At 36.1% G+C, this 13,000-nt stretch overlaps 1 protein-coding gene across 4 annotated transcripts in view; it reads right to left on the bottom strand.

Annotated features, from left to right (window-relative positions):
- The window catches only part of LOC117208591, a 280,013-nt gene that overhangs the window by 50,547 nt on the left and 216,466 nt on the right, over nucleotides 1-13,000 (bottom strand). For all 4 annotated transcript variants that reach the window (XR_004487733.1, XM_033449821.1, XM_033449822.1 and 1 more), the window contains exons 4-5: nucleotides 10,374-10,496; nucleotides 7,312-7,500 (exon numbers count right to left, since the gene is read on the bottom strand). Coding sequence is in view for 3 of the 4 variants with exons in the window: in XM_033449821.1 (XP_033305712.1) it covers nucleotides 7,312-7,500; nucleotides 10,374-10,496 (312 nt within the window). In the remaining variant the exon portion in view is untranslated. The remainder of the gene's footprint in view (nucleotides 1-7,311; nucleotides 7,501-10,373; nucleotides 10,497-13,000) is intronic.

Genomic DNA, 13,000 nt, shown 5'->3' on the forward strand with positions numbered 1-13,000 from the left:
AAATGGATGATACCTAATTCAATAAAATAATATAAAACAGAGATCGTTGTTCATCTATTATCACCGTATGAAACGAAAGAAACTTTCCGGACAACCTAATATCTCGTTGAATTCTACGTATTTTAGTTCTACGACTGAATAATAAAATACGAAAAATCTCATTCTGATGTAACATTTCTTACAAAAAAGCCTCAAAATGTCCCTCGAAATCTTCACGTACGATTCAATTCAGATTTGTTGTATATTTTATATACAACGTTATTGCCATCGTTTGGACACTTGCAATATATTGAATCAGACTGGTCGTTCGAGGCGAAGGATTTAAACAAGTTCAAATTTATGCAATTAACTGCGCAAACTTCTAATGGAAATCTGCAATCGTATCTAGCGATAGATGGATTTTCGCGCAACGAATCGCAAACGTCGCGATACACACGACTTCGTCGTAACTCTTTGCCAACAGGCACCGATCTTCGAATTAATGCCGATTGCTCGCTCGATACATATAACCGGTTAATATTTACCGTCACGATATTCCCACCTCCGCGTGTGTACGTATCCGAGCGATCGCATATCACAGTGAAAAATGAATTTGCGGTCGATCATACGTTACGCTTAACTCCGTGCAATATGCATTACAATACACGACAATGCGTTATTAATTGCCACGAACTTAAAATGCACTGGCCAGTTCGGCCGTTATGTCGCGCCGTTTACGAAATGATGCATGCCGCAGGTTCGCCGTAATAACCGCCGATTATTTACTCCGTGAAACACCGACACTCGCCATTTGCAATTTCAATCGATTCAGATTGTAATAAAAAAGAAGAGAAGAAGAAAGAGAAAGAGAAAGAGTAGGCGGCAATGAGATTTATAAGGCGGTGTAATTTTTTGCAAAATTGCAAACGTACGGTCGATGGTGGATCGCCGTTTCTATGGTTTCAATCGCATGTTGCGGAATTTCATGAGAAAATAACGCTATTCACGCGTACATGTATTTTGTACTTTATTTTATTGGTCTGTCTTCTGAAACAATGAATACAATATTTATACAGGGTGGTTGGTAACTGGTGATACGAGCGGAAAGGGGGTGATTCTACGTGAAAAAAGAAGTCGAAAATATAGAATAAAAATTTTTCGTTCGAGGCTTTGTTTTCGAAAAAATCGACTTTGAATTTTCGCTCGGTACGCGTGCACTTTATCACGTCTCGTTATAACGGATCTCGATGGAAAAATTAAAAAAAAAATTAAAAAATAGATTTTTATTCTATATTTTCGACTTCTTTGTTCGTGATTCGTAGAATCACCCCCTTTCCGCTTGTACCACCAGTTACCAACCACCCTGTATATCTGATCTCGATTATATAGATGGAAGATCGTTTATTCTTTTGTTTTACTTTATCTACTCGACTGTAAGTTTTTTTGATCATGCAAATTTCTTTTCTTCCGCTTCGTTCCTTTTGTACATAAATTGTGTATAAATATCGATATTTCATACTGTACCCGTGTAGGTATAACGTTAACATGTTATACATTGTGCTGTAATAAAACAACGAAGCACAGAAAAATATTTATGACAGGTTATTGCGAATTCACGAAACACAGCACGTTTAATATAAATATACGTACAATAGGTAATAATATGTAGAAATAAATAAATATAAGCAACGATTGACGAGTCTAAGAACGATGGTACGTTCTTGAAGCAAAGCTCATGAATCGTAACTTATAATTTTAAAGATTATTAGAAATTTATGAAAGGTAGTGCGTTTTGAAGATTTCATGCTCAAAATGTGTTTAAAGACTTTAGAGTTAAATTCATGAATCATAAGTTTAATAACAGATAATGGACACCAATAAATACTTTCCAAAATGCGATTTGCTTCGAAGAAGCAAAAATACGACTTTTAGAGATAATTTATATCGAGCAATATTCAATTCTAATTATAATTCTTAATTTACTTATGTGACACTAATAATATTCTCCCAACATATATTAAATATATAAATTTCGTACGAGTAGAATATTATTAAAAACCGTGGTAGGTCATTTGAAAATTAAATATTTTAGTAACTTGAAGATCCTTTATTATGAAAATAATTTTACGTCATTAACGATAGTATTCAAAGTATTCAAAATTATACTTAACGTTATGTCGTATTTGTTAGAATCCATTCAACATTTTGCTGATATTCGAAGCGTAAAGCTAATTAGCGATACACAATATATCGTTAGTCATTCAATATCGTCAATAACGACATTTTGAGCGCAGTGGGAATAAAATTAGCGAAAGCTTAGCGGATGCAGAAATATTTATAATCCATCAGGCAGTCTCTGTTCGCGTAACAATGGTTTAATGCATATAAATACAGCAATAGGCAATCAAATGTGATTACGATAGCTATGCGTAATATGTTTCCAATGCCATGATAAGATTAGGTACAATCATGTCCGTTATAATCAGTATCAATGAAAATAACATCGATACTGTATTAATAGAATTGTGATAATCGATGCACCAAATTATAGAATATTGGCATTCAATATTCCCATTGAATTAAACAGTCATATTACCATAATACTTTTTACAACATTCCATTAATTTAACTGTCGATCTGATTATCTTTTTTCTTTGTTTTCTGCGCTTTTCGATAGATATTCACTTCGAGTTTATAAAAGCAGAATTAAATCTGATACATCAGGTATATTTAAGTTGAGAAAAAAGAATGCAGGAATAATAAATAAGTTTTCAAAAATCAACTCGACATCTATAAGATTGATCTGTTTCGAACATTTTCTTTCAAACATTTTTTATTTTTGAAAAGTATCCGAAGTATATAAAAGTATAGCAAGTTGTCAGAACTACCACACCAAGATGTAGAACAATGGGACTTTAATTGCCCCTTTGATTGATGTTCGATGTGATGAATCGGCTTGATACTTTCGTAATTTTTTTAAAACTTCATGCTCGGAATTTGTTACGAGTTTATGTTATTACTACTTTCTTATCTTATTTCTTTCATTCATACTTTACTATTTCGCTGCTGTATATTTCTATTACTTACTGCAATCGTAAAATAAAAGAGAAAATAATAGAGAATAATAAATAGTAGAGAAAATAAAGTTACAACAATCAACCTATATAAATACGTGATTTTAATAAATTTGCTCACCTAGCTCATAGATCGTTTAAAACGATTACTGTTGGATATTGCGTGCAGGGAAAGATTCCTTTCTTTCCAATTGTCCTGGCAAAAATTTCCACGTTCGTCGTATACAACAACACATAATTTAAAAATTCCGTGTGTTTCATGTTTTATTCTACCATCTATTGTCTTTACAGTTTTAACAAACATAGCAAGTCGACTTAATTTTCCTTTTCCTACTTACGCTTCCTCTAACTAAAACGTCTTTCACCGGGCACAAAGTGTAGAAAACACAGAATTATCGCGGAATTGTTTTTTATATGTATTAGGTTGTCCGGAAAGTCTCTTTCGTTTCATAAGGCGATAATAGATGAACAACAATTTCTGTTTTATATTATTTTATTGAACTAGGTCGATCTATTTCTATTATTACGTTCGTGCATAATTCAATAAACTAATATAAAACAAAAAACATTATGCGTCTGTTATTTCCTTATAAAACGAAAGAAACTTTTCGGACAACCTAATAGTTGTTCGCAGCTTATTCTTTTATTATCCCTCGGCTACTAATATTTTCCTCTTATTGAGCGTCACGCGGCCACCTTCCGAATAATACAGCCGCGTAGCATCAATTTCACGTGATTCCACTGCTATTATTTGCCAGTCGCCTGGTATTTCACCAGTGGCGAAATAAAGAACGCTTTGTCGCGTCGGGAATCTATTAGACACGTATCGCCGGCCATTTTACACGAACCCATAAAATATGTCCCCGTAATATATTACTCGGCACACGTTGCTTTTCCCACTGCTGTAATTTCCGTTCGAAGGATACGAGAAATAATAAATTTGGCCAAGAAACTCGCGAGGTTAATACAGAGATTACAGGAGGGCGAAAGAAACAGAGGAAGAAAAAAGTAAGCAGATAATCAAAATACAAGGTAGAAAGCGGGGAGAGTGAATGTTCAAATTTATGATCGGTTGCAAACATATTTATCGCTCAGACGTTCGTTTGCTTTGTATTTGCACGCAACGGTAAGGATAAATTTTCAAGGAAGCAGCGGCGGTTTCGCGTTCGTCTGTATTACCAAATGAAATACACGTTCTGGCGAATTCGTAGTCAAAGTAAATGGAGAAGTGAAGCTCTGCAACCTCTTAAATTACCGCTTTTACAAAGTCAAGAAAAGATTTATTCCTTACCGAGATGACTTTAACTCTCGCTTCACTTCAATTGCTTTCTCGTGGATCGTCGACTAATTTATCGTTTGGTTATCGAACGTAATATTTAAATGAAATGTGACTTATCATGATCTCGAAGAACGTCGATGCGATTCGAAATTTTCTCAAACGAAATTCAAATACGTGAATGGAAATTGTAGCGAAAATTGCTGAGAAAAGAAAGTTCCTGTACAATTACATTTTCCTTCTGAGATATACATTTGTTTTATTTGTTTTAAACTACAAATTCGAATCTTTCGAATATAATATTTCCGTAGAATAAAGAAATATAAATCATACGTCAGGTGTCTGCTTTAAACAGCAAATTGCACGCAAGTGTAGACGAATGTGGAAAATAGTATAGTCGATGTTAACTAAAAAATAATCCATCGCGATGTTCCTATCAGTGAAAATGAAGCACTTTCTCGAAGTAACAATGAAACACAACGCGAGAACCTAATCTAATACGTACGACGGTTCTGTATTCTCAACTCAAGGAAACCTATTATTAAATGCTGTGTAGTGTAGCCTCAGGTGCACCAATTTCTGCACTGCATTACCAACTCCGTTGCACTAAATTCTAAAGCATACTACGACTGCAGAAGCGGAGTCGGGTAATAAACAATTAGGAGAGACAAGGAAATGTAACTGAAACTACCAACCAAACTTATACGGGATCTAAGGGACCATGTAATTCTCAGAAGCGCAAATTGATTAACTTCCTTGATGTAATTAGACCAGTTTAAGACGATTCGACGTTTCAATTAGAAATACATCGCTCGATTTATGTTTGACGTTTCGAAGAGATTTAGTTTCTTATCATTCGTGATGGTGATTTTCAGATCTCAAACGCCACTTTCCAAGTCAGAGAATACCGTAGATAAAATTCATATAGGTAAAATTGAAACTATAGCGCGGTGACACGCATAGAAATAGGAAAAAAACATAGAGACAAATATTTCACTTGGCTCGTTAATGACGACGAGCATTGTGTGTATTCTACGATGAACATTTGATTTATGGAAATCAATTTCAAAGTATCGCTTTTCATTTTGTCTCCATTATTATTTGTACACTCTCGTTTCTTCGATAATACTGTGAAAGAAATTCGATTAATGAAACTTGATCGAATAAATAACAGAAGATTAAAATATATATGTAAAAATGATCGACAGTCTCTTTATTCTTTAATATTAAATATTATTATTTATTATCAATGTTAAAGAGTATTTTTCATTCGCTCAACGTCAAATACATGGTAAATTAATAATAACTTTAAATTCGAAGGTAATTTTATTTTGAAATCACACCCAAGATAAATTACCGAAACAAAATGTATAATAGGTTCCCTTGATCCTTTCAATTTAGTCCTTTCATCGAAAAAATTAAATATTCCACGTGAATTACGAACAGCTTTCATGCGTGACCTTTCATCGAGTTTAGCTCCTCGTGCCTGATAAATTAATCTTGCGCCAAACTAATTAGTCGCCCCTTTGATGAATTAATACGGGATGCACCATTAAAACTGTGCATGCTATTTCTGTATCACGTTCACCGTGTCGAATTATACACAGTTTACGAGCTACAAACGCGGCCGTGCATCCTTCATTTATTGGCTCGACCCGTCTCAAGGCATGTCTTAGAAGCTAATTAAACGTAATCTCGCTCAACCGGTCAGAGATTAAATTAATACCCCAGAACGTGGCTCCATTCTCCCTCCTACTTCCAATTATTATAAAAAATAAAACTAGAATGGTACGCCGCAATGAAATAAAAATCTGATTCCTTGATTTTTCTTCCGCGGGGAAATTTGGTAAAAGAAGAACTGGTGTATTTTTGCAAATATCAAGAAGTCTGTCAAAGTTCAAGTTCGTTCGAGAAAATTCAACAGATTTTCTCCGAAAAATTTGCACATCCATAAACAAAATTTTCTCGACTTAGAGGAAAAGATTTCTCCTCGCAGTTATCAGTTTCCTACTTTGATCTAAAATTTGAAAATTAACAATGGTACTTACGTGAATCGAGCGGAGCTAGAATGATGGGCTAACAATGTACGAGGCATAATGGCACAATGGAAAGGAAATAAAATTACGTTTAAAGAACATAGAGACATTAGTATGCAATTTGCAAGCTATAGCGTAATAGATGGTTGAGAAATGTCGTGGTACTTTTGTCGAGGAGTAATGTATGGCTTTTCTTTCACACGACTCCCAACTACCAGGCAATTTATCAAATCTGATTCTTTATAGATCCTTCAAAACAGCAGGAACAACGTGAAAGGTATAAAAATGGTTACCCAGCGGGAACAAAACAAACACAACCGTTTGCTAAATCATAGAGTAACCACGTAGTTTAATTTCAACGAGAAGAAAACTAAAAACCAACTGAAAACAATTTATCCTCTTAAGTTGTACATTCGCTACTTGTTCCCTTTAAAAATCAAATCAAATATCAAGTCTCGTATTCTCTATCTACATTTTCGCTGAGTTCACCTTACTCAATTTTCTCCGCGCGATCTGCAATTCCTTAGATAAAAGGCATCTCGATTTACCCACCAGCAACTCGCGATTTCCTTGCTTCTCTAACAAACGCAAACGAACTGGAACGAAAAACCTCGAAAAAAGAAAATACACGAAAGCCTGGCCTCCGCCACCTGCGTTTTCAATTCTCTTGTAGTTTAGAGGATCGAGGAAGATCGTTTTGGAGCTTGCCCAACCTCTCTTCTCGACGACTTTCCCGCACGACTCGTGAAACGCAGAGAATTTCATTGTCGAAGGGACGAAAAACTGAGAATGAAAGGGGAGAGGGTGAATAATCCAGCGGACTGCCTGATGGTCGAACGGAAGGGCGAATGCACATCGAGCAACGACCAAGCAACGACCAAGCAACGACACAAGAAGGAGAATGGGCCGCGTGGAGACGCGAACGAGTGTGCTTTTTGCGACTCACATGGGAAGCTGACTGGAGGATGAGTCTGGGCGTTGTGCGCGTTATGGGGATGCCTCGGGGTTGCGGCGCGTTGCCTGCAGAAGCAGAGGACCGCCACTGTGACCAGGCCTGCCACGCTCAGGATCAGAAAAACGAGCGCGACCACGAACCAGATCGTCTGCATGCCCAGGATCGTCGATGCCTCGGAGTCTGAAATACAGAAAAGACCGATGTTGTTTACTATGAAACCAACCAGCTGTTTCTAACCAGCTGACCGTTCATGGCTTCGCCCGCATAATGTTCGAATTTATGTTCATTGTCCTCTGTTTGAGCACCGTTCAGATGCTGAATTTCGAAAAACGCTCAAACACGTGTTTGTTTATTTTTAATGAGAAATTTATATGCCGAATCTCGAGTGTGAAACTTTAGTGGATGCAGAGATATGGTTGTCGTTTGAGAAAAGATAAAACATAAATGAATGAATGAAAATGAATTTCGGAAAATGTTGAAACGAATGTTTGTTTATTTTTCAATACACGCACGCATTTCAACGCACGCACTTGGATACGTTTTTTCAGAACGTAACACATATTCCAACGATATCAATAATAATATAATAACAAAGTAATAAAATGCCTGGAATTTCTTTTACTTCTTGACAGCAGTTTTTGATGCGTTGTATCGACTAATTTGACAAAACAACTGGGTTGTTATACGCCAGGTTTTTAAGTGTCCACAGATGGAAGTACAAGGGATTTAAATCGGGTGAACGAGGCTGCCATGTCACAGGCCAAGCACGTCCAATCCACGTTCAGGGAAACCTTGTGTTTAAATATTGTCTTAGAGACTTGAAGTAGGAAACGTAAATCCGAAACAAATGGTTCTTCGAGCCATGTTTGTTAAGACTTTTTTGCTTGTTTTCATGAGTACACGCTCCTAAAGTTTGTCCGCAAGATTTTAGGACACCCTGTATACAATGGTGAATTAAAGATAGATTACCATATCGTTTTTATTTATAAATAATATTGGTCTTACAGCAATTAATTTTGTGATAATTCTCTATGTTTCATATAATAATTCTAAATGGTCTATAAACATATATATCTAAGCTCTGTACAGAAAAATGAAAATGTGTGAAAAATAATCAGTAACATAATAGATTATGTTAAAATACGTAATTTCTGCAAAAAGTATGTAGCATTCACCTAATTGAGTAAAAACACAATTTATTTCGTACAATTGCTGACGATATATTTTCTCCTTAGTGTAACTTCATCTTCCATTCAATTGCTGCTCTGTAAGATGATATTAAAAAGAAAATTTTGAATAATAATCTACATATATCGTATCAAATTGCTTTATATTTTTACTTTTAACGTAATACAATTTTTAACTTGACAAAATCTATCTTCGATCTTTCTTATTGTTATTTACCATTATTACAATAAAAATCCGTAAGCCCAGGTATCTTAGCGAACAAGTGATAAAAGACGTAACTGTGCACTGTATAGTTTGTAACGTATCTACAGACGAATATTTCAATTTCTCATTCTTTTAATTTTCAAACATCAAGTTCAGCATCAAAATAGCCATTTACGCGCGGAGATGTTCCCTTTTCCCGATTAAAACAGCAATGGCAGTTCATCTTGCTGCCAGGTGCCAAGTCAACTGACAACGGAAGAGAATTAATTCCCTTGGGCGTTGTACAATGTGTTCAAGAGAACAGGCGGCAGAGAAACCGCCCTCTGACAACGAAAAGTACACGCAGTTTCGTTGAATTGAGAGATCGATAGCGTGTACTGTATACTTTTTATCATTAGGGATCGGGCGACATGCTATTACCATCGCGAAAACGATAAAAAAAAAGAAAAGGAAATTTCACGTGAAACCACACTGACGCTCCGTAACGAAATATTCGAATAGATGGAATTTTTGTAATATAAGAAAAAGATTGAATATGTCAAAGAAGAATCGATTTTTTTTCGCCAAATAAAAAATGATTCGAAAGAGCAAACTAGTAATAATAATCGAACATGGAATTTTCCTCTGAAAATAATACGAATTGTACAATATACAACAATTGCTGTTATAATACTTAATCAACATAAAATAATTAACTTGCGTATTAAATTCCTTTAATACTTTCGAATAAACTACCACTCGACTGTAGGATTAACACGAGGCTGTTTCAATCAATCGTCTGAAACGTGAACCATAATCGATAGGGTTCATGTTAAAATAGATTTGCCACGCAAAAGGAATGAAATGCCGTCGATTGACGGGAACAGAAATTGATTAAAATGCTTGCCGTGAAAAGGCGAACGCTGACCTGGACAATTCGCTGTTTTATCGTTTTCCTATATTTTGTTTTTCTTTGAAATTCCCGTTGTACGCGACCACAACAAATTATCAGTTTATTGTGGATATTACTACGACGATCGTTCAGACCAGGAATCAATTGCAATTAAGAAAACCTTCAACGTGATATCATCTTATTCGTAGTTCCATCTAACGTGCAAGCTCGTGATCATTAAACTTGTCTACGACAAAACAAATGTATTTGTCCTATTATAAATACTAGTAGAGCTTGAGAACATTATGATTCTACGAATAATTTTCGCGATAGCAATATACACTCTGTACAAGCTTCTACCTGAAAACTACACTGCCGCGTTCTTAGATTTCATTTGAAAGTAAAAGGAGAACCTAATATTATGTGCATGGAAAATTCGAGTTTACGAATCCGAATAACATTGTAACGACCGGCAATTTCTGTAACTTGAGCAACTTGCACCGGGAGCTAATAATTCTGCGAAGAGTTTCCAAAACGCGAATAATCGCTGAAAATCACAAGATGCCATTGTGGCGTGGCCGATCGTTACAATCTTAAGAAAGACACCGGTGGAAATTTAATTTGAGCATTTCGGGGAAGAATTCGGCGTTTCCTCGTCGCCGCGCCCGATCGCGGTTCGATTACAAATCAATTTGCCGGTGGCGTATTTCATTTGAAATATGAAAGAGCCGCAGTCTGCCGCCGGGCTGGGGAGGGTCTCTAGAATGAATCGCTGGTAATTAGAACTTACTGGCACAGAGGGTGGAGGTAGCCTCATCGGAGCCATCGCCGCAATGATTCACGCCGTCACAAAGGAGGTCCGTCTCGATGCAAAATTCGTTCTGGGTGCATCGGAAGTCCTTGCAGGTGTGCTCTGGGAATGAAGAAAATATTCATCGTTGAAAACATCGTTGACGAGAAAATGAAAATTGAAAAAGTTTCGGATAGAAATAAACGAGCGTTGCGGTGAAATTCTGATGTAAATACAGCGATTCCTATTAATATCCGGACATTGTCATGTGCCACACGCTATTGTTGTACGCGTTTGTCTATAATAGTTAACTAGCTGACTGTTTTTTTAATAAATTGAAACAAATATCGTTGCTGAATATAGAGAAATATACTTAAGAATTAACCATACAACATATGTTCTATTTATTTAATATACGTACTTTTGCTAACAAAGAAAGAACGAGATAAATCACATTGAAAATTCTCGAAATATCGGAATATTAATACGAAGCACTGTAAATAAATTTTCATCGAAGACTTTCGTGTTGCCTTTAAAATTTATTGTATAATTTTTGCCACGTTTTTCTTATCCACCGTATACGTTCGATATTTCGCGATCCTGAGTTATTTTCGCGGATAAATTGTACGTAAAATGAAAGATTTGCTTGGAAAGCGAAGTTTCACGACTAAAGGACATTTAGATTCTCTTTCTTTATTTACGTTCATGAAAATATAAAAATGCGTAAGGGACCGCAGTCTAACGATCAGAAAGAGACAGTTTAGAAAAGTTGCTTCGTCATCTATCGAAGTATGCGATGCGATTACGCGTAAATTGTAACTGTTCTATCCACGTTGACAGGAAATTCGAACTAATTAGCCGAATTGCAACGAATCATTAGTCGAGCGACACACGCGATTGAACAATAAAGAACGAATTCGAGTGAAACGCAAAGCGGGAGCACGCCGCGGATCGACTAATTACACGAACTTGCATTTTGATATTCAACGTCTGTCTTGCGTCTGGTTCCGACTCATTTCGTATAATGTTTCTGTCGATCTAACGCGATTAGGCAAAATGAATTGATCGCCACGACGTGGTCCGCTATAATTAGTTCGACGCGTTAATATTAACGAGAATATTAGGGGCCAACGTTGATATTAACGCGCGATTTGAATAATTGCTTTGATATCCCGATCACCGATGACTGGGTTGTTTTAACAAGCAGCCCGATGATACTGTTGATCGATTGCTGCTACACTACATTTCGTTATTATGAAAATTTGGATTTCAGAGAGAACGAGATTGCAAAATGAAAATTCTAACCAGTTGAAAAAATGTCAAATTGTCGAAGAAGCACGCGCACGATCCAGAAGGAATCGGTAAATCACGTTTACTCTGATTTATGAATTCTACGATTATTTTTCTGTTACTTTTTCATCCTTTCATAGCATAATAATTGTAATATAATATCGTAATGATAGAGTTGGGGGTACAGCATTAGAATGATCCAAAACTCGGATAACACGAAAGGATTGATAGATGTTCAATGTTCAATGTTAAAATTATAAGAAACATTTTGATAATGTAACATCGTGCACGTATTTACGTTTCGTCAACTATTGGGTTGTCCGAAAAGTTTCTTTCATAAGGTGACAATAGATGAACAACAATTTCTGTTTTATATTGTTTCAATGAATTAGGTATGATACGATCCATTTCGTTATATTTCTATTATTATGTTCGTGCATAATTCAATAAACTAATATAAAACAAAAACATTGTGCGTGTATTATTTCCTTATAAAAGGAAAGAAACTTTTCGAACAACCTAATATTTAATCGACCGAAGGTTTGATCAACTGTCTCATTAATATCTCACTACTTGTACTTTTCGCCTCTTCATATTAAACTTTCGAAAAAGATGAACATCCAAAGAATACGTAAACGAGACTTCTCTGTGTGTATCGTGCATGACAATATGACAAAATAGCGAAGATTGGAGAAGGAGCAGCGACTGGAAAAATATTGCTTCGTTTCATTACAACAAAAAATAACTAATCTCTTCCTGTTATCACTCAACGCCGAATAACACTGTCTACAGTGACCAGTTAACTTTCATCCAAGTATATCTAGCTTTACAAATATCCAGTTGCGATCAGTGGGCCCAATCTGAACCCTTCGACGAATTAAATTCACTTTGCCAAAGAAACGAGTCCTGTACGTTCATTAAGAATTCATTAAGAAGCTAATAGCTTCATTTGAAAAAAAAAAAAAAAAAAAACTAATTTCCAAGTATAAATCAGAGCAGCACGATAACTGCCACTTAATGGTACCAGTTAAAATTACGATCGAATGGAAGCAACAAGAAAATAAATTTAGCCTCCGACGAGCGTCGGCAGGTGAAGATAAAACGAAAAATACGCGGTGGTCAGTTATTCCCGATCGAGAAACGCGCCGACGAAGGGAGCTATAACTTGGACCGATCATAACAAAGCGGTCGTCGAAGGAATGGAGGGCTGGAGGGGGGATAGGAAGGGGGTAACGATCGCTTTGGTCCCCGTTCGCAATTATAACCCCCTGCGGGAAGGGGTGGAGTTGGTCCGGAATCAAAGGTAATAAAAGGAGAAACGGAGGGTTAAAGGATTG

This window comes from Bombus bifarius, unplaced genomic scaffold (assembly GCF_011952205.1).
Source record: "Bombus bifarius isolate JDL3187 unplaced genomic scaffold, Bbif_JDL3187 scf7180000008140, whole genome shotgun sequence".
Taxonomy (NCBI): Eukaryota; Metazoa; Arthropoda; class Insecta; order Hymenoptera; family Apidae; genus Bombus; species Bombus bifarius.